Below are 21,069 nucleotides of genomic sequence, written 5' to 3'. Positions count from 1 at the left end.
CTTGATGGGGGCCTCTCCCCCAAAACTTCTTTCCCCCCTCTACCCCTTCCACCCCATCCACTAATCTGTGTTCCCAGGAGTCTGGGGTGCAGCTGCCTCTCTGCCTCCCCTCAGGTGGCTTCTGTACCCCAAGCCCTTCTTTGAAGACACTCCCTGCATCCTGGAGCCTGGAGAGTACCCCACCCCAGAGGCCTGGGGTGCATCAGATCCCAGTGTGGGCTCCCTGAAGCCCATGAGATTGGTAAGGAGCAGGTGGTCCCAAACAGGCTCGTCCTGTAGTCTGGGTGAAGAGGCTGGGCCTGGGAGCTCCTGTTGGGAATGGGATTGGAGGAGAGGGAGGATTAGTCCAAGGGTTGGGGGAGAGGGAGGACATGGGGTTGGCCATTTTTAGGGGCTCCAGGAACAAGTAAACCCTAGGTCACCAGCCCCATCTGTCTTCCCGCACCTCTGGGCTGGTGTCTCAGCTCTGTCTCCTCTGCAGGGATGCCCAAGTGTGGAGAAGCCAGGGGAGCCCAAGGTAGGCATCTGGGCCTCAGGGTCAAAGAGGACCTTTGGGTGGGGTGTTTGTATGTGTGTGGCTATCACGGCCTGGACTAGAAGGTGGGAGAGGTGGGAGCTGGGGGCTAGAGGCTGGGCTGGGGAGGGGCGGGGTGGAAACCCGATGGGCTAACTGGGAACTGGCTTTTGATGTGTAAGGACCAGGTCAGAGGTCAGAGAAGAGACAGGAGTTAGGTAAGGGCTTGGGGCTCAGTGAGGGAGTGGGAGGGCTTAGCTCTGGGTTGATGCTGGGTAGAGTCATCCTGGGGTGGCTGGGTGGGTCTGGGTCCAGATCACTCCCCACCAACCTCACACAGCCCCTCTCCCCCGCAGGCTGTAGTGTATGAGGCCCCAGGCTTTCAGGGCCAGAGCTGGGAAGTGAGCCGAGACATCTACAACCTGCAGCAGCCAGAGGACGGCCAGAGCCCCAGCTTGGCCTCTGTGGGGTCCCTGCAAGTTCTTGGGGGCTGGTGAGGACTCAGGACCCTTCCTTCTACCTCATCCTCCCCACTAGCCTCTACCCTCCGGGATGGGAAGTGACCTGGTCTGCCTAGGGGTGGGGTCAGCTCTCTTACACATCCATGGGCTTCCTGTAACTGAGTCTGTTTGTCTGCCTCCCCCTTCCCCCAGCTGGGTGGGCTACGAGAAGGAGGGTTTCCGGGGTCACCAGTATCTGCTGGAGGAGGGAAAATACGCTGATTGGTCACATTGGGGAGGCTATAACAAGGCGCTGACCTCCCTGCGAGTCATCCGGACGGTAAGCAAGAGCAACTGGGACATCCCTCTGCCTCTGGCCACAGCCATACTTACCCCAGCACAATCTGTTGAGGGAAGAATTTGCGCCTCCTCTCCCTGTTCTCGAGAGCACCTGGAAGTGTTCCCTGAGGTCTAGCCTCTCTCCCTCCTAATGCCTTTCCCGAGCCCACACTGATCACCTCACCGCAAAGTCCCTTGGTGGACTCCGTCCTTGGGGTCTGGGCACTCCCAGGGGTTTCCGTCGGTGGGCGGGAGCAACCTGACTGTCCCTGGGGCCCAGGACTTCGGGGACCCGGAGGTGGTGCTGTTTGAGGCCATGGACTTTGAGGGGCATGGCGTGGAGGTGAGCGAGGCATTGCCGGATGTGCAGCTGGCGGGACACGGCCCCAGAACGCAGGCCATCCACGTGCTCAGCGGCGTGTGAGTGACGGAAGCTCCGGGAGCTGGGCCGGCCGGGGGCGGTTCCAGCAGAGGTACTGGCTCCTCCACGCTGACCCGCGCCCCGCCCTTCCTGCAGGTGGGTGGCCTATGAGGAAGTGGGTTTCTCCGGGGAGCAGTACGTGCTGGAGAAAGGCGTGTACCGCAACTGCGACGACTGGGGCGCAAGCAACAGCGCCCTCGCCTCTCTGCAGCCGGTCCTGCAGGTGTGTGCCCGCCGCAGGAGCGGGGCCTCTTAGAGGGGAGGGGCTTGGCGTCCCCCAGCAGTGGTGGGCGGGACTGGAACAACAGGGCTTGGAGCTCCTGGGGGCGGGGCCTCCTGGAAGGGGCGGGGCTAATACGGACCTGGAGGGTGAGGGACCTGCGGAAAGGGTCGGGAATACTGAAACCAGAGGAATTGAGGCTGGGGGCTAGCACACCCCTTAAATCTCGAAACTTCGGTCCCTCCTTTCAGGTCGGGGAGCACAGTCTGCACTTTGTCTCAAAGGTAAGGAGCTGGTGGGGGGGCCTATGTCTCCTCTTCCCTCATTTCAAATCTCTCCCCCACTTCCCCATTCTCTCTGTCCCACTCCATCACCCTCCTTCACTCTCATCTCTTTCCGTGTCTGCCGCCAGATTCAGCTTTTCTCCGGTCCGGACTTCCTGGGCGACCACATCTCCTTTGAGGATGACCAGACCTCTCTTCCCCCTTCCTTCCAGCCCCAATCTTGCCGGGTCCACGGCGGCAGGTGAGAAAGTGGGGAAGGGGAGACGGGGGCGGGAGGGGGGCGGGGGGCACCTGCACAGAAGCACTTAGCTCAGCTTGGAAATCGAGGCTGTAATTAGAGGTCTTTGTTGCAAATGATTTCCTTCCTTTGGCTTCCTTGAGATTAGCTATTCTATCCCAAATCATTCACTCTTAAAGCAAACAAAGCAAAATAAAGTTTTAGTAGAAAATGTAAAAACTGTAGACAGTATAGTGTAAATTAACAATAATTTATTATTACCTAATACCCAGTCCATGTTCGAATTCCTCCCGTTATCTCAAAAAATGCCTTTGTGAAATTGGTTTGTTTTTCTCAGGATCTAGACAAGGTCCACACATTGCATGTGGTCCATTTGATCTATAATGTGTAACAGTACCTTTCCCTTCTTTTTATTTTATACCATTTACTCGTTTAAAGAACCCAATAATTTGCCCTGTAAGTTTCCCATCTTCTGTATTTACCTGATTGCTTCCTGGTGGTGTTTTAATTTTGTTCCTCTGTGCCCCATACTTCCTGTAAACTGGTAGTTAGATCTAGAGGCTTGATGAGATCCAGGGTTTTTTGTTTTGTTTTGCTGGCAAGAAGACTATGAGAGGTGGTATGTATACTTCCCACTGCATCACATCAGGAGGCGCATGTCTAGCTGTCCCATTTTTAATGATATGAAGATCCCTACATTATAAGATTCCTCTCTGACCTTTCACCTAAAGATTTTTAGCATCCATTGATGATAATTGCCTAGACCCATTATTTCTTTAGAGGTTACAAAATGATTTTCTAAGTTTTGTTATTCCCTATACATATATTGGCTGGAATACTTCTATAAAGAAGAACTTTCCCTTTTCAACTATTTGTTTACCTGAAATAGTTTATACAAAAAAGGCCGTTTGATCTTTTCCCAAGAATCAGTGTTTGCCCCTTTCTATCAATTTTCAGAATAATTTCTGAATTGGTGCCCTAGCAACCTCCAGAGCTGACCAATGAAGATTTTTTAAAGTATTGTTATGAACTCACGGGTTTTTTATGTATATGAAATGCTCCAGGCCCTTGGAGTCACTTGTTCTTTTGTGTACTCAAATTGTTTCATCTTTGGCAAATGGGAGCACCTCCAAATTGCTTCCTGGGTATTTTTTATATGACCCCAATAGTTTTTTTTATAACTTCCTTGTTTTTCTGGTGCAGTAAGATGTTCCAGGATCATTTTGTACATTTTTTGCCTCAAACCGGGAATCATTTCCCAAAGAATCTTGGTTGCTTTTAATGCATAATGCTCTTTGGAGACCAAAATCTGCACGCTAGGTGTTTCAAAATTATAATACTGATATTACTACTAACAGTAAAAACCAGTGAAAGCTGTTTGAGGTCTCTCTGTTGTTCTTTTTGTCCTCAGAACATTCACCTACATCCCATTAGGTATGTACAGTTCAAACTGTTGTGTTTTTAAGACATTTGAAATAATACTTTTTTCTGTGCAGTTATGCCACCAACCTGATACACAGTTAGGTTCATTTATTTTGTTTATTTTAATTTTTATGAATACTTCTCATTTTTACTTAATTCTGTTTTCTAATTACATAAAATATTTGTAGTGTTCCTGTCTTAGTCAGCTTGAGCTACTGTAACAAAATACCATACATTGGGTGGCTTAAACAACAGGAATTTATTTTCTCACAGATCTGGAGGCTGGAAGTCCAAGATCAAGGTGTTGGTTGATTTGGTTCCCTGGTGAGGGCTCTCTTCCTGGCTGGCAGATGGCCGCCTCCTTGCTGTGTCCTCACATGGCTGAGAAAGAAAGCTCCTATCTCTTCCTCTTCCTATAAGGACACTAATCCCATCATGGGGTCTCTAACCTTTTGATCTCATCTAAACCTAATTACCTCCCAAAGACCATCACATTGGAGGTTAGGACTTCAACATTGGAATTCTGGGGAGATACAAACATTCAGTCCATAATATTTCCAAAGTCAAGACTTAAAAAAACAATAGCTTTCATCTCTGTCCCTGCTACCGTTTCCACTCCCTTCCCCTATAGGTAATCTTTTGTGCGTGTGTGTGTGTGTGTGTGTGTGTGTGTGTGTTTAGTTTATTCATCCATTGTTTCTTTTTGAAGATATGAGCAAATATGCACTCATAAATTTACATATAATTATAGAAACCAAATATGTTTGGTTTTCCTCCTCCTCCATTTTCTTACACAAAAAGAAGCATACTACAACCTGGTAAATATACTAAAGACCACTGAATTGTACACTTTAAAAGAGTGAATTTTATGGTTTGTGAATTATATCTCAATTTTTTTAAAAGGAAGCATACTGTAAACACTGTTATGCACCTTGATTTTTTTTTTTTTTTTGCGGTATGTGGGCCTCTCACCACTGTGGCCCCTCCCACTGCAGAGCACAGGCTCCGGATGTGCAAGCTCAGCGGCCACGACCCACGGGCCCAGCCGCTCCGCGGCACGTGGGATCCTCCCGGACCGGGGCACGAACCCGCGTCCCCCACACTGGCAGGCGGACCCTCACCCACTGCACCACCAGGGAAGCCCCACCTTGATTTTTTTACTTAACAGTTTGGATATCACTTTATATCCCTTTAAGAACTCTTCCTCATTCTTTTTGACTGCTGTGGTACACTCCAGATTCTTAGTTTATTCAATTAATCCCCAATTGATGGACATGTGGCTGCTCCCACTCTGCCACTGCAAACAGTGTGTAATCAATAGCCTTATGTATGTGTCATTTCATGTTTTTGAAGGGTTAGATTCTGACCCTTGGGATAGATTCTGAGAAATGGGATTGCTGAGTAATTGTGCATGGAGTTTTGCTTGATGTTGCCAAATTTTCCCCGAAGGGCGGTATGATTTCATTCAGTCCTTTCTTAAGTCTGACCTTAGTCCCTGCTGCTGCAATGCTCATTTGTCCTTGGCCTCCCCTGGACCGGGGGATCCCCGTCAAGTCTGCATCCACTCTGCTGTATCTCAGGGGGGCCTGGGCAGGCCAAGGAGAGGGTGGGCTCAAATATCTACTCACATCCCCCCACTCTTCCCCTTCCTTCCCCAGCTGGATCCTGTTTGATGAGAAGAACTTTGAGGGTGAGCAGCACATTCTCTCTGAGGGCGAGTTCCCCACTCTCACAGCCATGGGCTGCCTGGCCTCCACGGTCCTGGGCTCTCTCCAGAAGGTGCCCCTGGTAAGTGCCCTGCTCCAGTTCCAGGCACCCCTGAGGCAGGGGTTGCTGCTGGGGGAGCCCACACACAGAGCCTCTTCTCCCTGCTGAGTGGGCTTTGGGGCTTAAACCCAGTCTTCAGAACCACCCCAGGTCCCCTTGACCCCAGGGCTTCAAAGCCAGGTCAGCTTACTAGGGATTTATTGAGCCCCTGCTGAGATAGGTCCTGGAGCCCTGCAATATATCAGACACAGCCCTGCCTTCAAGGAACCCAGAAAGATTACAGCTCAGAGTGCTGTGTCCTGAAACTGAGGTGGGACAGGGCCAGGAGGGACTAGCACTCAGGGGTGGGCTGGGAGCAGGGGCGACCGATGAGGTGGTGATTCTGGGCAGGGAGGAGTGGAACAGCAAGGTGGCTTTGCTGCGTGGGGGGAACGGTGGGCGGGAGGAAGGCAGTGGGGCTGCTGCTACAGTGATCCAGGACAAATGATGATGTCCTGGACTAGGAAGATGTGGAGAGAAGTGACATGGGCTGATGAAGGACCTGGAGTCTGTAGGACTTGGTTATGGACTGGGTGGCCAGTGGGAGTGACACAAGCAGAACAGCTGGTGTTTGCTGTACCATGCTCCGGGCAGTGTGTAAAAGGCTTCCCATGCACTAAGGCATTTAATCCTCACCACAGCCCTATGAGCCATATAACTATTATCTTCTCCCTTTTTCTGACGTGAAAACTGAGGCACAGAGAGGTCACGTGACTTGCTTCAGGTCACGCAGCTGATAATAGACAGAGCCAGGTTCTGTACAACTACATGCTGGGCTCTGAAGACAAACAGACCTGGTTCTGAAGCCTGGCCTTAGGGCCTTGAGCAAGTGATTTACCTTCTCTAGCCTCAGTTTCCCTCTAAGTGGGGATAATAATATCACCTGTTTATAGGGCAGTTGAGAAGTTATAATAAGATCAGGTAAAGCACTTGGCACAGAACCTGGCGTGTAGTAAGCCCTGAATACATGAGAACTGCTATAATGACCAGTATTATTCTTGTCACTCATCTTAGAAGCGCCATTTGCTGGGGAGGAGGTTTGAGGGGCAATGGGGGTTCTATCTGGCACATGCTACATCTGAGAACCCGGGGGCCACCCAGCTGGCGGCATCCAGGAGTCAGGGGCCCTGTGGGGTGGAGCTCAGGAGGGAAGAGAACCTGAAAGACCATTCTGGGAGTTGGGGTGTCTGGAACTAGAGGGACTGAGTCGGGGACTCTCGTGGCCTCACCCCTTCTCTGTGCCCCCGGCCGCAGCACTTTTCAGAGCCATCCATTTTCCTGTATGGCCTGGAGTGCTTCGAGGGGAAGGAGATCGAGCTCAGTGGGGAGCTGCGGAGCCTGCAAGCCGAGGGCTTCAACAACCACGTGCTGTCTGTACGGATCAAGGGGGGCTTGTGAGTGTGCCGCGGGGATGCGGGGGCTGCGAGGGAGGGAGGGAGGTCGGGGGCCTCCAGGTCTTCCCCCACTTCTACTGCACTCCCCTCCACGCCAGGAGGGAGAGGGGGGAAGGGTCACTGGCCCTCAGGGCTTGGACCCCAGCCCGAGGTGCTCTCCAGGACCCTCCTCTGCCCTGCAAACCCCAGAGCTCCCTCCCAGCCTCCCTCTCTACCCCCTTCCGGGACCTGAACCCCAGGCAGAGGAGTCCGGGCATGAGAGAGGAGGAGGTGGAGAATGTTCTGACGGCTGCTCCTCCTCTTCTGCCTGCCTGTCTGCCTGTCTGTCTTCCTCGCTGTGTCTGCGGCACTTGCGGGGCCCAGCTGGGTGCTGTGCCAGCACAGCGACTTCCGGGGCCGCCAGTGGCTGGTGGGCAGCTGCGAGATCACCAACTGGCTGACGTACAGTGGGACCCAGAGGGTGGGCTCCCTCTACCCCATCAAGCAGGTAGGTAGCATGTCGGGTTGAGCACGTCTGGGCCAGTCTGTCTGGCTGTTTGTCTGTCTGTGCGTTTCTCATGTTTCCCAGACTCAGCCTTTGTGTACTTTTGTCACAATTTTTGTCACACCATCATTCCTTCTGAACCATTGTCTCCTTAATATTTTCCTCTAAACCAACTCACTTTTTTTTTTTACTTTATCCTACCCTAAGGAGTCATGTCTATAAGATCATGGGTTTGATGTGTATGTATGATTTTTCCTTAATAGACATTGTGATGAATTCATTACCGTTAAATTTTTAACAATAAGGCTTATCCACATAAGCCTGAAAATTATCTCCTGTACCACCCACCAGTGGTAAGCACACTTCACTTTGAAACACTGTGTCTGTACTTGTGTTTCCGTATGTCTGTGAGTGCATGTCTGGACATGTGTCTCATTTATGTGCATGTGCATTTATGTGGAGGCATGGCCACAGAGGGGGGTGTGTGTGTGTGTGCGCGCGCACACGCGTGCCCATCTGAGGGCGTTTCTGCGTCTGTGATATCACTTGTATGCATGTGTCCTCTGGAGGTGATCTGTGGGGGGATGTTTGTCATCCCCTCACCCTGTACATCTGTGAGAGTATATTTATGACTGCACGTGCCTGTACTTGTGACACCGTTGAAAGTGTGTGTCTTTGTGTGAGGAAACTTGTGTGGTCCCTATTTCAGACTCTTATAACATCATTGCTAGAAGGAATCTTGGAGATTATCTCCAACCTTCACATTTTACAGATGGGGAAATAAAGGCCCAGAGAAGTGGACAAGAATTTGCTCTGCAATCTTCACAAGTATTTTACCTCCATGGGCCTCAGTTTCCTCATCTTTAAAATGCGGGTGCTGTGTATGATAGAGGTGTTTAGAGGATTGAAGATAATAATGATGTAAAGCCCTTAGAACAGTGCTTGAATGGTTAGGCACTCAACAAACGTTAGCCGTGATTATTATTATTACTATTATTACTGTCACCACCATCCGAGACCCCCAGGTGATTTGGGGCCGAGCCAGGTCTGATGTCTGACAGCCCAGTGTCCGCCCTGCTGTGGTACCTCTTCAGCATGGGTAGTGCGTGCATTTCTCTCTGTAAGTGTGTGTGCACATCTGTATTCCTATACACATCCAAACTTTTGGCAAACATAAGCGCCTGGCGCGGAGTCGGCTGGGGGAGCAAATAGTGTGAGCGTACATTTCGATGTGTATCCATGTGTTTGTATCTGCGGCACTCCTGTACAACCATGTGGATCTTGGGTGTATCTGCCAGTGTTTCTGTGTGTATCTCTACAGATGTGGAACTGTGTGCGTGTGCACTGTGTATGTGCCCCCGGCATATGTGTGAGAAAGAAGGGGTGACTTAGAAGCAGGGTCGAGGATGGTTTGGGGCAGGAGGGAGAGCTTGGGAGCTTGGGATACTGGAGGGTCCAGAGTTGAGGGCCTTGGGGGCCCAAGTGGGAGCATCCCTGCCCAGAGACCTCTGACTCTCAGCTCCCCCCACTCACCAGCGCCGGGCTTATTTCCACCTCTGGAATGCGGCCCTGGGGGGATTCCTGGCAGTGCCGGACCACATGGAGGACATGAAGGCGGGCCGCGTGGTGGTCTCTGAGCCCCAAGCTGGAGGCAGCTGTATCTGGTACTACGAGGATGGGCTGCTGAAGAACCAGGTACCAGTTTAGGGACTGGGACAGGGTCACCAGGGCCCCAGACCCTCACTAAGCCTACCTTTGGGACTCCCAGCCTGTTCCCAGTCAGGAACAGGACCCAGCCTTTGGCCAGAGAGACAGAGAGATACACAAACACCAGGACCCTGGTGGAGGTGGAGAATGCAGGCTGTGTACCCCTGGGCACTTTGGGCTCTTCTCTGGGCCTGTCTCCCGTCTGCAAAACAAGAGCGTTGAACCAGATGCTTCTAAGGGACCACTCAGCTCTGATATCCTGTGACAGATTTGGATCCTATTAATAATGATAGATCTACTCCACAGACATTTCCTGAGCACCTGCCATGTGCCAGGCCCTGTTCTAAGTGCTGGGAATATAACAGTGAGAAGACAGAAACAACTCCTGCCCTCCTGAAGCTTGCATCCTAGTGGGGAGAGAAAGAAACAAATGAGTAAAATATCTTAGTACCTTAGGTGTTAAAAAATGCAATAGAGGAAAAATACAGTAAGAAAGGAAAATAGGAAGTATCAGTAGCTCTGACAAGGGGAGCCCTTCCCGAGAAGGTGGCATTGGAGGGAGGCGCCTTGCAGGTTTCTTCATGTGAATGCCTCATGTAATCCCTAGAGGGCACTAGGGAGCAAGTTCTATTATACTTCCCATTTTATAGGTGAGGAAACGAGCACAGAGAAGTTAAGTAACTGGCTGAAAGTCACATAGCCAGTAAGTATGGGGAAGCTTGTCTGCTGCTAAAGCCTGTGCTTCAGGAGTCAGTCATGGAAGGCTTCCTGGAGGAGCTCATATTTTTCCAGCCCTTTTATGGTTTCTCACATTAAACCCTCACAACAGCCGTCCCCAAGGAAACCAGAGCTCAGAAGGATTAGATTTGCCCAGAGTCACAGTCCATACAAGCCAGGGTTCAAAGCTGGGTGTGTCAATGGTGTCTTGGGTTTGGTGGAGTCTCTGTGGGGAAGGCCAGTGCCTGACGACCTCCTGGGGCCTCAGGTGGCCCCCACCATGAGCCTGCAGGTGATTGGCACCCCCAGCACCGGCTCCAAGGTAGTGCTGTGGGCTGAGAGCCGCCTTCCCCGCCAGACGTGGAGCATCAGTGAATCAGGCCATATCTGCAGCCAGATGTTTGAAGGCCGGATCCTAGATGTGAAGGGTAAGTTGAGCATGTGTGTGGGAGAAGGCCCCTGCAGGCAGCAGAGTCCCCAGCTCTCTCTGACCATCTCCCCATCTCTTACCCCCTCCCCCAGGTGGCCAGGGCTACGACCAGGACCACGCAGTGCTGTGGGAGCTGGCCAAGGACAGGGCATCCCAGATCTGGACTGTCCGTGTGCTTTGAACCTCCCCCCACCCCGCAGCCCTGGAGGCGCTCCCTGGGATGAAATGTTTTTATAGGGTTTTTTGTTGTAACATAAACTTTTATAATATGCTCCCAGGTACCCTCATCTCTGTGCGCCTTGGTATTTGGGGGTGGGAGTGAGGATTTGTTCACCTGCCTTCTTACTTGCCTGTACTCAGGTGGGCTTCCTCCCTCCCAGCTCCAGTTCTGGGGCCCAGGTAAGGCCCCCGTCTGCCACAGAGGGAACAGTGGGACCAGGCTAACCGCTGAGTGTGGTCTTGTATGCAGTCACCCCAAATGATGTGTTCTCAGGTCCTGCTCTGAGCCAGGTTTGGCACTGGGCTGTGGGGACACAAATATGAACCAAGCCCCTTGGTCCCCACCCTCAAGCCACTCAGAGTCCAGTGGAGGATCCCGATGGGAATGGTGATACACTCAGTGACTGGGTGAGAATGGAAGTGGAGGGATGCACAGGGGAGGAACCTAAACCTTTTAGGGGCACAGGGCAGGGAACACTGCTCGAAGGAGGGAACCCTCAGCTAAGATGTGGAGGATGAGAAGGAGTCAGCCAGGCTAGAGGGTGGCAGAGGGATGCAGACAAGTCCAGGGGCGGAAACTGGGAAGTGCAGTGCGGTGGGGACTCAGTGGGCGGGGTGGGAAAGGCAAGTGGGAGCCACACCTCAAATGGCTTTGCCCACCCGGGCTCCTCTCAATTTCCCCCAACTCTGGTCTCAAGTCCTAAAGGTTTGGCCCCCAAGAAGCCAGAACAGGGGGTCTTGGTCCCTAACCCAGCTCAGAGAGGGCAGGACATAGTCTTTCAATCTGGTAGACACTTGTCCCCTTGGCCAACGCCCTCCAGGAAGAGGCAGATGGTCGAGGCCCTTGGGGGCTTCTCCAGAGTTCCCTTCCTACTTTTCAGCTCCCAGTTCCACCAGCCCGCACCCAGGAGGGTTGTCCTTCCTGCCTTCCCAGCCCATGGGTAGGCAGGGAAGAAATGGACAGTGGCCTCTTCGTCTTTTTCAGTCCCCAGTGGTTGGGGACTTGAAGACAGGAGGATGGCTGTGAGGCTGGGAACCCCTATAGGCTGGTGGTGGTGGGGCTTCTCTCTGAATCTGTCATTCTGAGGACACCGAGGCAGTGGAGTGGGGGGCTCTCTGAGCCTCCGCAACTGGGGATGTCCAGGGTCTGGGAGGGGGTGGGGGTGGGGTCCTCTGGGACCATCATTCCCAAACTCGCAGGGACAGGTAAGCAAATGCAACTAAAGGGAGGGTGAAGATGGCAGGTTCTGCGTCGTGTCCCTGCAAGGGGATTCGAAGGGGAAGGGCCTCCGCATTTGGACTTTGGCGCAAGGCAGGTGAGGTGCGAGCTCGCTGGTGCCACCTCGCCTGCTGATGGGGCTATAGGTGGCCCCTTGGTGCTGCTGCAGACCTGGATCTTTGGGCCTGGTGACGTCCAGTGACCACACACGGGACCCCACTCCAAGTACATGACAACTTTATTGAGCCCAGGCTGGGGGGTGCTTGCCCCTCCATGTCGGTATCTCGCTGTGTCGGCCATGGCCCCCCAGGCTCTACGTGTCAGTTCCCACAACCTGCTCATCTCTAGCATCAGCCCCTCCCAAGGATGGGGCAGGGAGGGGCTTCTCTTGCTAGTGATGGTGGCAGCTGTCCTGGGGGCACGGGGCTAGGGCTGGGCTGGGGCGTGTCACCTCATCTGAGGCGGAAGAGCTGGATGACGATGTTAGTCAAGAAGACAAGGGTGCTGCCGCCGCCCAGGCTGCCGAGGGCTGGGGCCCCATTCCTGGGTTTGTCGGTGGCGTTCCGGTTTCCCAAGACTCCAGTTTGTATCTGCAAGAGAAGTGTGGCAAGCTCATGGGGGGTTGAAGTTCGTGTTCGTTGTTTAGAGACAGTGCCCCCACCCCAAGTAGTTCTCAGTTCCCTGCCCCAGTGACCACAACTTCTACCACAAGGTCCTGTGAGGATGGTTGGCTGCTTCCTGCCTCAACACAGGCAGGGTCAGAGGCGGTTACCGGTCCACGTCCCACAGAACCTTCCTTTCACGTCCACCAGACCACCAGCTCCTCCAGCATGTAGGAGATACGGGAGCCTGTGGCCCCAGCCCTTGACCGTCCAGGGCCTGAGCCTCCCTGAACCTCAGTTTCTTCATCTTGTGAATGGGGAGAAGAGCCCGTCACAGTCATGGGGGTCACATGAGACAGGGCTGGCGAGAAGGCACCTGGCAAAGTGTAGGTGGGTGGGGAGGGTGTGGCTTCTCCCCTGAGGAGGTAGCAGATGGTGATCAAGCTGTTCTCAATGCTTGATCAGGCTGCAACCAGAACTGCCCCTCATGGAGATTAAGCTGTTCTCGACGCTTGATCAGGCTGTTCCTGATCGAAAACTGGATGGTTCCCATGCCCCACACCGACTAACGTGTGAGATGCCGCCAAGCTGCCTCTTGGAATAGCAGTTGGTCTCGAGCCTCTACCTGTTTCCGGAGTGGGAGATTTCTATCTTAGCATTGCCGAACGTGCGGGCTCCTCTCCCGGGGGGTTTCCTGCCACCTCCAGAACCGGATCAGGCTCCATTTGAACATTTCCCGGCCCCCTCCCATAGGACCATTCCCCCAGGTTCCCTGTGGGTTGATGCCATCCTCTCTCAGGGCCGTCTTCCCAAGCCTCTTAATCCCCTGTTATTCCATGGCACCCCTTGGGTGCCTCAGTATGCCTGGCACCCTGTAAGTGCTCCCCAGCCTCGGGTACAGGAGACAGTCCTGCTCAGGGGCAGCCCTCAAGCGGGCTGATCCCAACCAGAAGGACTGGAAGGCTGGGAGTCAGGCCCCCTGAGGCCATGGTTCCCCTGCTGGAGCCTCTGCTCCTGTGGAAGAAGGCTGGGTGCCCAGGAGCCTGCATGCCTTCTCCCCCGTGCCGGGCAGATCTGGGGAGTCCTGGGTGATGGTGCCGGGGGCTCTGGGGTGCTGCTCTTACCTGAATCATAATCAAGAGGCTGACGGTGAATAGGAGGAAGAGGAAGCCTTTCATCTTGGGAGTCTCTCAACGGCCCTCTTTGTAGCAGCTTTTGGAGATGAACGCAGGGCTGTCTGCAGGCCTCTTCTGGCTTGGCTGCTTTTGAACGAGAAGGAGGCAGGGAGGCGGGGTGGAGGGAGAGGAAGGAGGGCCTACAGGGTGGGGTGGGGTGCTACTGCTTTTCTACAGACCTTGGGGTGGAGCGTGCCAGGCCCTAGGCTCTACAGCCCTGGCAGATGGTGGGTTCTGGAGAGGGACTGAGGCACATCCCAGGGGATGGGAGGTAGGCATCCACGAGGCACCTGTGGGGCAGTAAATAGAACCCTGGGCTTGGAGTCATGCATAGCGGGGATTGAATCTTGGTTTAATCACATATCAACTCCGAGACCCTGGGCCAGAAACTGTCCGTCTCTGAGCCTTTAACAAAAGAGCTGCCAGAGAATTAAATACAGTATAATTAAAAGGAGATTGGGGCAGGGGATAGGCGCTGAAAGAGAAAAGGCTGGGATAAATTTAGGTTTCAGGATAAGGTTGTAGACTGTTCCACAGGTTCAGAATGAAGGCTTGGGGAGCATGAAAATTTGGGGTGGTGGGGGAGGAGATTCCTGTGAAAACAAAGGAGCACTGTGTTAGGAATCCAGAAACCTAGCTTCTAGGTAAGCCCATTCCCCCTGGGCCTCAGGTTTCTCATTTCAAGTGAGAAGACTGAAGCGGATTATTTCTGAAGTTTATTAAGACCTAGCATCTTGTGATTTGGATGAAGAAAATAACAGATTGTGTATGTCAATCTCAGATGGATAGGAGGAGGGCTAGTGGAGGGTCGAGAAGTTAATAAACTGCTGGGGAAGGGGTTTGGGGTGGGGTGGCTGTGAAGTTCTAGCCAGGGGTGGGGGATGAGGTGAATCACAAAGGTGCCTGGACAGTGCTCCATTCTTTATACATTTTATTCTCTCAGTGGGGTTCTGCGGTAGGTTTCATAATTATCCCCATTCTCCTAATGAAGAAACTGAGGCTTGGATATTAAGTGACTTGTCCAAGGTAATAAAAGGTGGAGCCAGTTTCATGTGTAATTGAATCCAGGTATGTCTGAAGCTGCAGCCATGTATGTAACCTCTGGGGCTTTCCTAGAAGTCACCAATTAAATCTTGGTTCCCTGACTGGCTCCCTCCTGGAGGACCCAGGGATTGGCTCTACAGCCCAGCTCCAGCCCCACTTACTCTCCCTTCCTTAGTCTATTCTATGTCTCATTTGCATGCCAGATAGTGAAAAAAATAAAACCTTTCACTTCCCTTCTATGCTTTTGTGTCTCATGTATCAAGCCTCAGAAAAACCTGTGTGGGCCTTTAGGGCCTCCAGCCCTGGCTAAAAAGAAACAGAAAAGAACTGAAAGTCAAGGCTGGAGAGAGAAAGCCAGGAAATGGCGAGAGAGGGGTAGGAATCTCGCCCCCGGGGAGGTGGGTAGGGAAGGAAGTGGGTGGAGCCCTCAACTACCTGTCACTGCCCACCCCTATCAGCTCCTTCACCAGAGGCCTTTCCTGACCCTCTGTTCAAGTCTCAGCTGCCTTTGGTGCACCTGTTGGGGTGGGTGATTCTGGGGGTTCATGAGAGTCTGTGAGGCAGGGAAAGGGCACTGGCCCAGGAGACAAGAGGCCCATGTTGAAGTCCAAGATTGCTCTGCTGAAAATTGATGCCATCATACTGGGCAGTCTTCTGCCTTCTGACAAAGAGGCAGCTAAGGTGGGCTAAACCCTGGGGCCAGCCAGGATGCCCTTTCTCCATGCTGTGGATTCTTGTGAGGATACTTAAATGCCAAGCTCATATTTGCAAAAATATTCTTAGAAACCTAAGAAATTTCTTTTCCACGTCCTGGGTCTCTGCTGTCATTTGAGCTTGAGCTGCTAGTGGTGGGGGGATCTGGGTGCTGGAAGGGTTTTTAGGGTCATAAGGACTTGGGGCATGAAGGGATATCTGGAGTCTGTCAGTAACCTTTTCCTCTCCTGCCCTCTGAGCAGTTTGATTCTGTCTTGACACCATCTGGATAGACAGAACCCTGGTCGCAAAGTTTAAAGAGCTTAGAGAGACCCCCATTTTACAGATGGGAAAGTTGAGGGCCCAAGAAGGGCAGGTTAATGGCAGAGCTGGAGAGAGACCTAGTCTATTTCTTGACTTCCCTGTCCTACTGTACACCTTCTCCAAACCTGACTTGATGGGAAATCTCAATCCACACCCCCTACAACGCCTTCAAAGAGAGGGAGTTCCTCAGTGTTCCAAGAGCTCCTTCTCTTGGTCACTGCACTAAAGGTTGTGCCTGCTAAGAATATGGTCTAGTAGTTTGACCCAACACCAGGTCCCTCTAGGTCTCATCACCTCTTTAACTCAGCAGAAAACAGAATATGGGACTTCCCTGGTGGCGCGGTGGTTAAGGATCCGCCTGCCAACGCAGGGAACACGGGTTCGAGCCCTGGTCTGGGAAGATCCCACATGCCGCCGAGCAACTAAGCCCGTGCGCCACAACTACTGAGCCTGCGCTCTAGAGCCCATGAGCCACAACTACTGAACCCGCATGGCACAGCTACTGAAGCCCGTGCGCCTAGAGCCCATGCTTGGCAAGAGAGAGAAGCCACCACAATGAGAAGCCCGCGCACCTCAACGAAGAGTAGCCCCCACTCACTGCAACTAAAGGAAGTCCAACACAGCCAAAAATAGATAAATAAATGAATAAAACAAAACAAAAAAACAGAATATGGCAGTTAGGCTAGCTGAATGAATGGGTGAATATAAGGTGATCACTCCCACCTCCAAGCCGTGCATACCTGTATTCATGCAGTCAATAAATGCTTATTATGGGGCAATAGCAAACTAAGTACTGGGGAGTTACCAACGAAGAAAAGAATTAAGGGGAACAAAGAGGTGAGCCCTTTGGGGCTGCTTTTCCCCTAAAAGTATTTGCCACTTCCAGAAGAGACAGCTGAGAAACTGAGCAGAGCTTTCTACAGATTTATGGGGCTGGGGGAGAAAAACTGTAGTTCAAGACCTACTAAGAAATGGGGGCCCTGGTAAACTCCCCCACCCTCCACTAGGCTTTGGGTTGGGACCATGAAAGGTTACACCTGAGGAGTAAGAGTAAACAGGAAACAACAGCCCAGCCCGTCATAGAAACTGAAGACAACGTGATCAAAAAACAAAAAACACCCCGAAAAAAACAAAGAGGAACAACAGATAATAGAAACAATTACACAGAAGATCCAGATAATGGCATTATCAACCAAACTTTTAAATAACAATGCTTAGTGTATTCAAAGACATATAAGACAAGACCACAAACTAGAAATTATAGAAAAGAACCAAATGGAGGGGCTTCCCTGGTGGCACAGTGGTTGAGAATCCACCTGCCAATGCAGGCGACACGGGTTCAATGCCTGGTCTGGGAAGATCCCACATGCCACGGAGCAACTAAGCCCGTGCGCTTCAACTATTGAGCCTGTGCTCTAGAGCCCGTGAGCCACAACTACTGAGCCCGCGTGCCACAGCTACTGAAGCCCACACACCTAGACCCTGTGCTCCACAATGAGAAGCCACAGCAATGAGAAGCCTGTGCACTGCAACGAAGAGTAGCCCCCACTCACCGCAACTAGAGAAAGCCCACACGCAGCAATGAAGACCCAACACAGCCAAAAATAAATAAAATAAATTTATTAAAAAAAAAAAGAACCAAATGTAAATTCTAGAACTTAAAAATACAATAATAGAGGGCTTCCCTGGTGGCGCAGTGGTTGAGAATCTGCCTGCTAATGCAGGGGAAACGGGTTCGAGCCCTGGTCTGGGAGGATCCCACATGCCACGGAGCGGCTGGGCCCGTGAGCCACAACTACTGAGCCTGCGCATCTGGAGCCTGTGCTCCGCAACAAGAGAGGCTGCGATAGTGAGAGGCCCGCGCACCGCGATGAAGAGTGGCCCCCGCTTGCCACAACTAGAGAAAGCCCTCGCACAGAAACGAAGACCCAACACAGCCAAAAATAAATTAATAAATTTTAAAAGATACAATAATAGAAATTAAGAACTCAGTGGATAGTTTTAACATCAGATTAGACACAAATGAAGAGAGAGTTAGAGAAGTAGAAAATGATACTAAAATATTACAGCATAATATAGTTGTTAAGTATCTGCTGTGTGCCAGGTACTGCACACACTGGGGCTACAGAAGTGAAAAAAAAGGACATAGTCCCTGTTATTATGGAACTGACATTTGAATGGGGGAAAACATTAAAGATTATGGTAATTTAAGATTTCAGTAAATGCTGTGAGGAAGTCAAAAGAGTGGTGTGAGAAAAGAGAAATGGGAAGAGGACATATTATAGGTTAGTGTTCAGGGAAGACCACTCAAAGGGAATGTTTGTGCAGAACGAGAGGGACCTGGGTGAGCAAAACACCTCAGGCCACTCCCTGTCCCAGTTTCACAGTGTTCTTTAATGACTGTTCCCAGGGCCTTGCACAGTCTCACACTGGGCAAGTGCTCAATATGTACTTGAGCTCAGTGACAGAATGGAACACAGCAAGGTTGGGAAGAAAGGAAGGGGGTTGCAGCACATATTACAGTATGATCTGCCCTGCAGCTTTCACCCCCACTGAGAGAGGGCTGTGATCCAACAGCACCACAGAACATTCCAAGGGAAATCTTCATCTGTTTGTTCATCCATCCATCCATCCATCCATCCATTCATTTCAGACAATTTATTGACACCTACTGTGTATCAGGTAAGATGAATGAGTAAAGATCCCTTCCCTTGAGGAGTTCATAGTCCAAGAAGGAGACACATACAGAAAAAAATCACAAAAAGGATAAGGAATGTTATAATGGCAGCAGGCCTACTAGAATGTAGAGTGTAATTCTATTTGGGGGGAGTGGGGGTATTCATGGAGGAGGGGACATTTGAACTAGTTCTTGAAGGATGGAGGGGGATTTTCCCAGGGGGAAAAGGCAAAGGAGGATGTTCCCATTGTAAGGAGAGGCCTCAACATAGGAGAGAACATGATAGTTTCTGGAACACTGAGAAGGGTGAAGGGCAGGACACATAATATGAAGGTCCTAAATGTCAACAGGATATAGGGAGGGCTTGACCCAAGGCGCCTGTGATGTGGGTGGAGAAGAGGGGGAAGGTGGGAGAGATAGCCAGGTTTTTATTCTGAAGGAATGCTTGGACTGAGAGGACCTCTTTCTCCATTATTATTTACCTCTCCCTCCTGAGCTGCTAGGAGTTGATAAACTCTTTAGCCCCAAAGGGGTCATAACTGGTAAGGGTTTTTCAGGAAATGACCTAGAAGCAAAGTGGACTCTATTCTCAAGAACAGAGGCCTCCAGAACCCTCTAACACTCTAACCCTGTAACCCTCTACTTCCTCATCCCACAGGTGAGGAGCAGACCCAGAAAGAGCCTCCCTCCTCCCATTCCAGGGCCTTTGCACCATTGTCAGGCAATGAGCATCCACCCCAGGATGGAATCAAGAAGAGGCCAAGTGGCCCCCACCCCAGAAGTCCAGAGGGAGTCCTGGGTGAGCTTGGAAGCTGGACAAACTTTCCTCCAATGTCCTTCTAACACTTAAATCTTTTTTTTTTTTTTTTTTGGCTGCACTGGGCAGCACGCGGGATCTTAGTTCCCTGACCAGGGATCAAACCCGTGCCCCCTCTAGTACAAGCGCAAAGTCTTAACCACTGGACGGCCAGGGAAGTCCCTAACACTCAAATCTTATGTAAGTCTGGAGACCTTGGAAAGATTTCCAGAACCATCTAAGATGGGAGATAGAAAAATATAAGTCAGAAAAATAACTATTAGGCGAGCTTAGACTCTTGTTTCATTTTCATAACTTTGTTTTTGGAAAACATCTTTTTAAAAACAATATGACAATATTATGAGAAACTTAATTTGCATGATAAGGGTTATCATGCAAGGTGGGTTCTATTAGAATCTCTATTTTCCAGATATGGAAACTGAGGCTCAGTGGAGTAGCTGGAGCAGAAACAGCCAGCTAGTAAGTGACAGAGCCCAGCCCCATAGACTTGTTAAGTATTGGTGGCCCATAATATTTCCTCAATAAATGATGGCCATCACTATTTTCCAAGTTTCTATGATGAAAATGTATACTTTTATAATAAGGCCCTGACTTCCCCCAATAAATGTTTTTTAAAAAATAATAAACTGGGGACTTCCCTGGTAGTGCAGTGGTTAAGAATGTGCCTGCCAATGCAGGGGACACAGGTTCGATCCCTGGTCCGGGAAGATCCCACAGGCCGTGGAGCAACTAAGCCCGTGAGCCACAACTATTGAGCCCACGTGCCGCAACTAACAAAGCCCGTGTGCTCTGGGATCCGTGTGCCGCAACTACTGAGCCTGCGTGCTGCAACTGCCGAAGCCCGGGCACCTAGATCCCGTGCTCCACAGCAAGAGAAGCCACTGCAATGAGAAGCCCACATACCGCAACGAAGAGTAGCCCCCGTTTGCCGCAACTAGAGAAAGCCTGTGCTCAGCAATGAAGACCCAACGCAGCCCAAATAAAATATATATATATATATATATATATATATACATACATATAATAATAATAAACTGCCCGCCAGGTTACAGGGCTCCCACCTCCCTCACAGGAACGAGATATTTGCTGAATGTCTGCCTACTGCAGAGTCTCAGGCCATGCTTCCGGCCCTGGGTAGGAGGGAGGTATGTTGTAAACTCTGGTGCTTGGGTAAATGCCAGTTCACTCCCCAGTCTTGCTGAGGTGGGAGGCAGTGGGCACACCAGGACCCATGAGGCCAGAGCCCCCTGCCTCCCATTGCTGTTGGTCCTTGCTTATCTTTAAGAGCAGAAGGAACATGAGCAAGGTGACAGTAAAAGGTTGCTAGTCCCCTGACTATGGCTCCAACCCCCCAAAACACTTGGCCCCAGCATGACCTCGAACTTTCTCATCTATCTCAAGCCTCTGAGAACTTTCTGGGAGCAGCTTAGTGGCAAGAGAGCTCTCCCACCTCCAACTTCCAGTCACACTTTCCACCTGAACCCTTCGCTTGGCCATAGACCTGTACCACCTGCACCTTGGCTTACCTTTGCCTGCCTGTTTTACTAAAGTGGGAGCTTCTGGAAAGAGCACAGATTCTGGAGGCAGACAGTTCTGGGTTTGAATCCACTTTTCTGCTTTCTACCTGCATAGTCTTGAGTAAGTCACTTTACTTCTCTGAGCTTCAGTTTTCTCATCTGTAAAGCTCATAACTTTGGCATCTGGCACTTGCAAGACACTCAATAATTGGTAGCTTCCTTCAGTCTTCAATTGGTGTGTAAAGAATGCCTCAAGGAGCCTGCCCTCCCCTAAATGCAGAGGAGAAGGTCAAATGGAAAATATTAGTAAGTGCAGTTTGAGACACGCAGAGAAAGGGCTTTGGTGGTTAAGCCAAGGCATAAGGA

General features: G+C 51.2%; 2 protein-coding genes across 2 annotated transcripts in view; one reads left to right on the top strand and one right to left on the bottom strand.

The window, feature by feature from the left end:
* CRYBG2 (crystallin beta-gamma domain containing 2) overlaps positions 1-10,648 on the top strand; it is a 28,379-nt gene extending 17,731 nt beyond the window's left edge. Inside the window, 14 exon segments of the mRNA XM_079930305.1 lie at positions 115-241; positions 482-517; positions 871-1,007; positions 1,168-1,294; positions 1,574-1,713; positions 1,811-1,937; positions 2,186-2,218; positions 2,347-2,459; positions 5,537-5,666; positions 6,939-7,078; positions 7,442-7,565; positions 9,099-9,257; positions 10,255-10,414; positions 10,509-10,648. Coding sequence (XP_079786431.1) covers positions 115-241; positions 482-517; positions 871-1,007; positions 1,168-1,294; positions 1,574-1,713; positions 1,811-1,937; positions 2,186-2,218; positions 2,347-2,459; positions 5,537-5,666; positions 6,939-7,078; positions 7,442-7,565; positions 9,099-9,257; positions 10,255-10,414; positions 10,509-10,597 — 1,642 coding nt within the window. The 3' untranslated portion in view covers positions 10,598-10,648.
* Positions 10,649-12,077: 1,429 nt separating this feature from the next.
* CD52 (CD52 molecule) lies at positions 12,078-13,711 on the bottom strand. The gene is made up of 2 exons (XM_079932196.1): positions 13,581-13,711; positions 12,078-12,444 (listed from the first exon to the last, which is right to left on the bottom strand). Exons 1-2 carry the CDS (start codon positions 13,632-13,634, stop codon positions 12,307-12,309), a joined length of 192 nt encoding a protein of 63 aa, XP_079788322.1. The 5' UTR covers positions 13,635-13,711; the 3' UTR covers positions 12,078-12,306.
* Positions 13,712-21,069: the final 7,358 nt, after the last annotated feature.

Source organism: Stenella coeruleoalba (genome assembly GCF_951394435.1).
Source record: "Stenella coeruleoalba genome assembly, chromosome: 1".
NCBI lineage: Eukaryota > Metazoa > Chordata > Mammalia > Artiodactyla > Delphinidae > Stenella > Stenella coeruleoalba.
The sequence above is the reverse complement of the archived record's forward strand: the minus strand, read 5'-3'. Positions and strand labels throughout refer to the sequence as shown.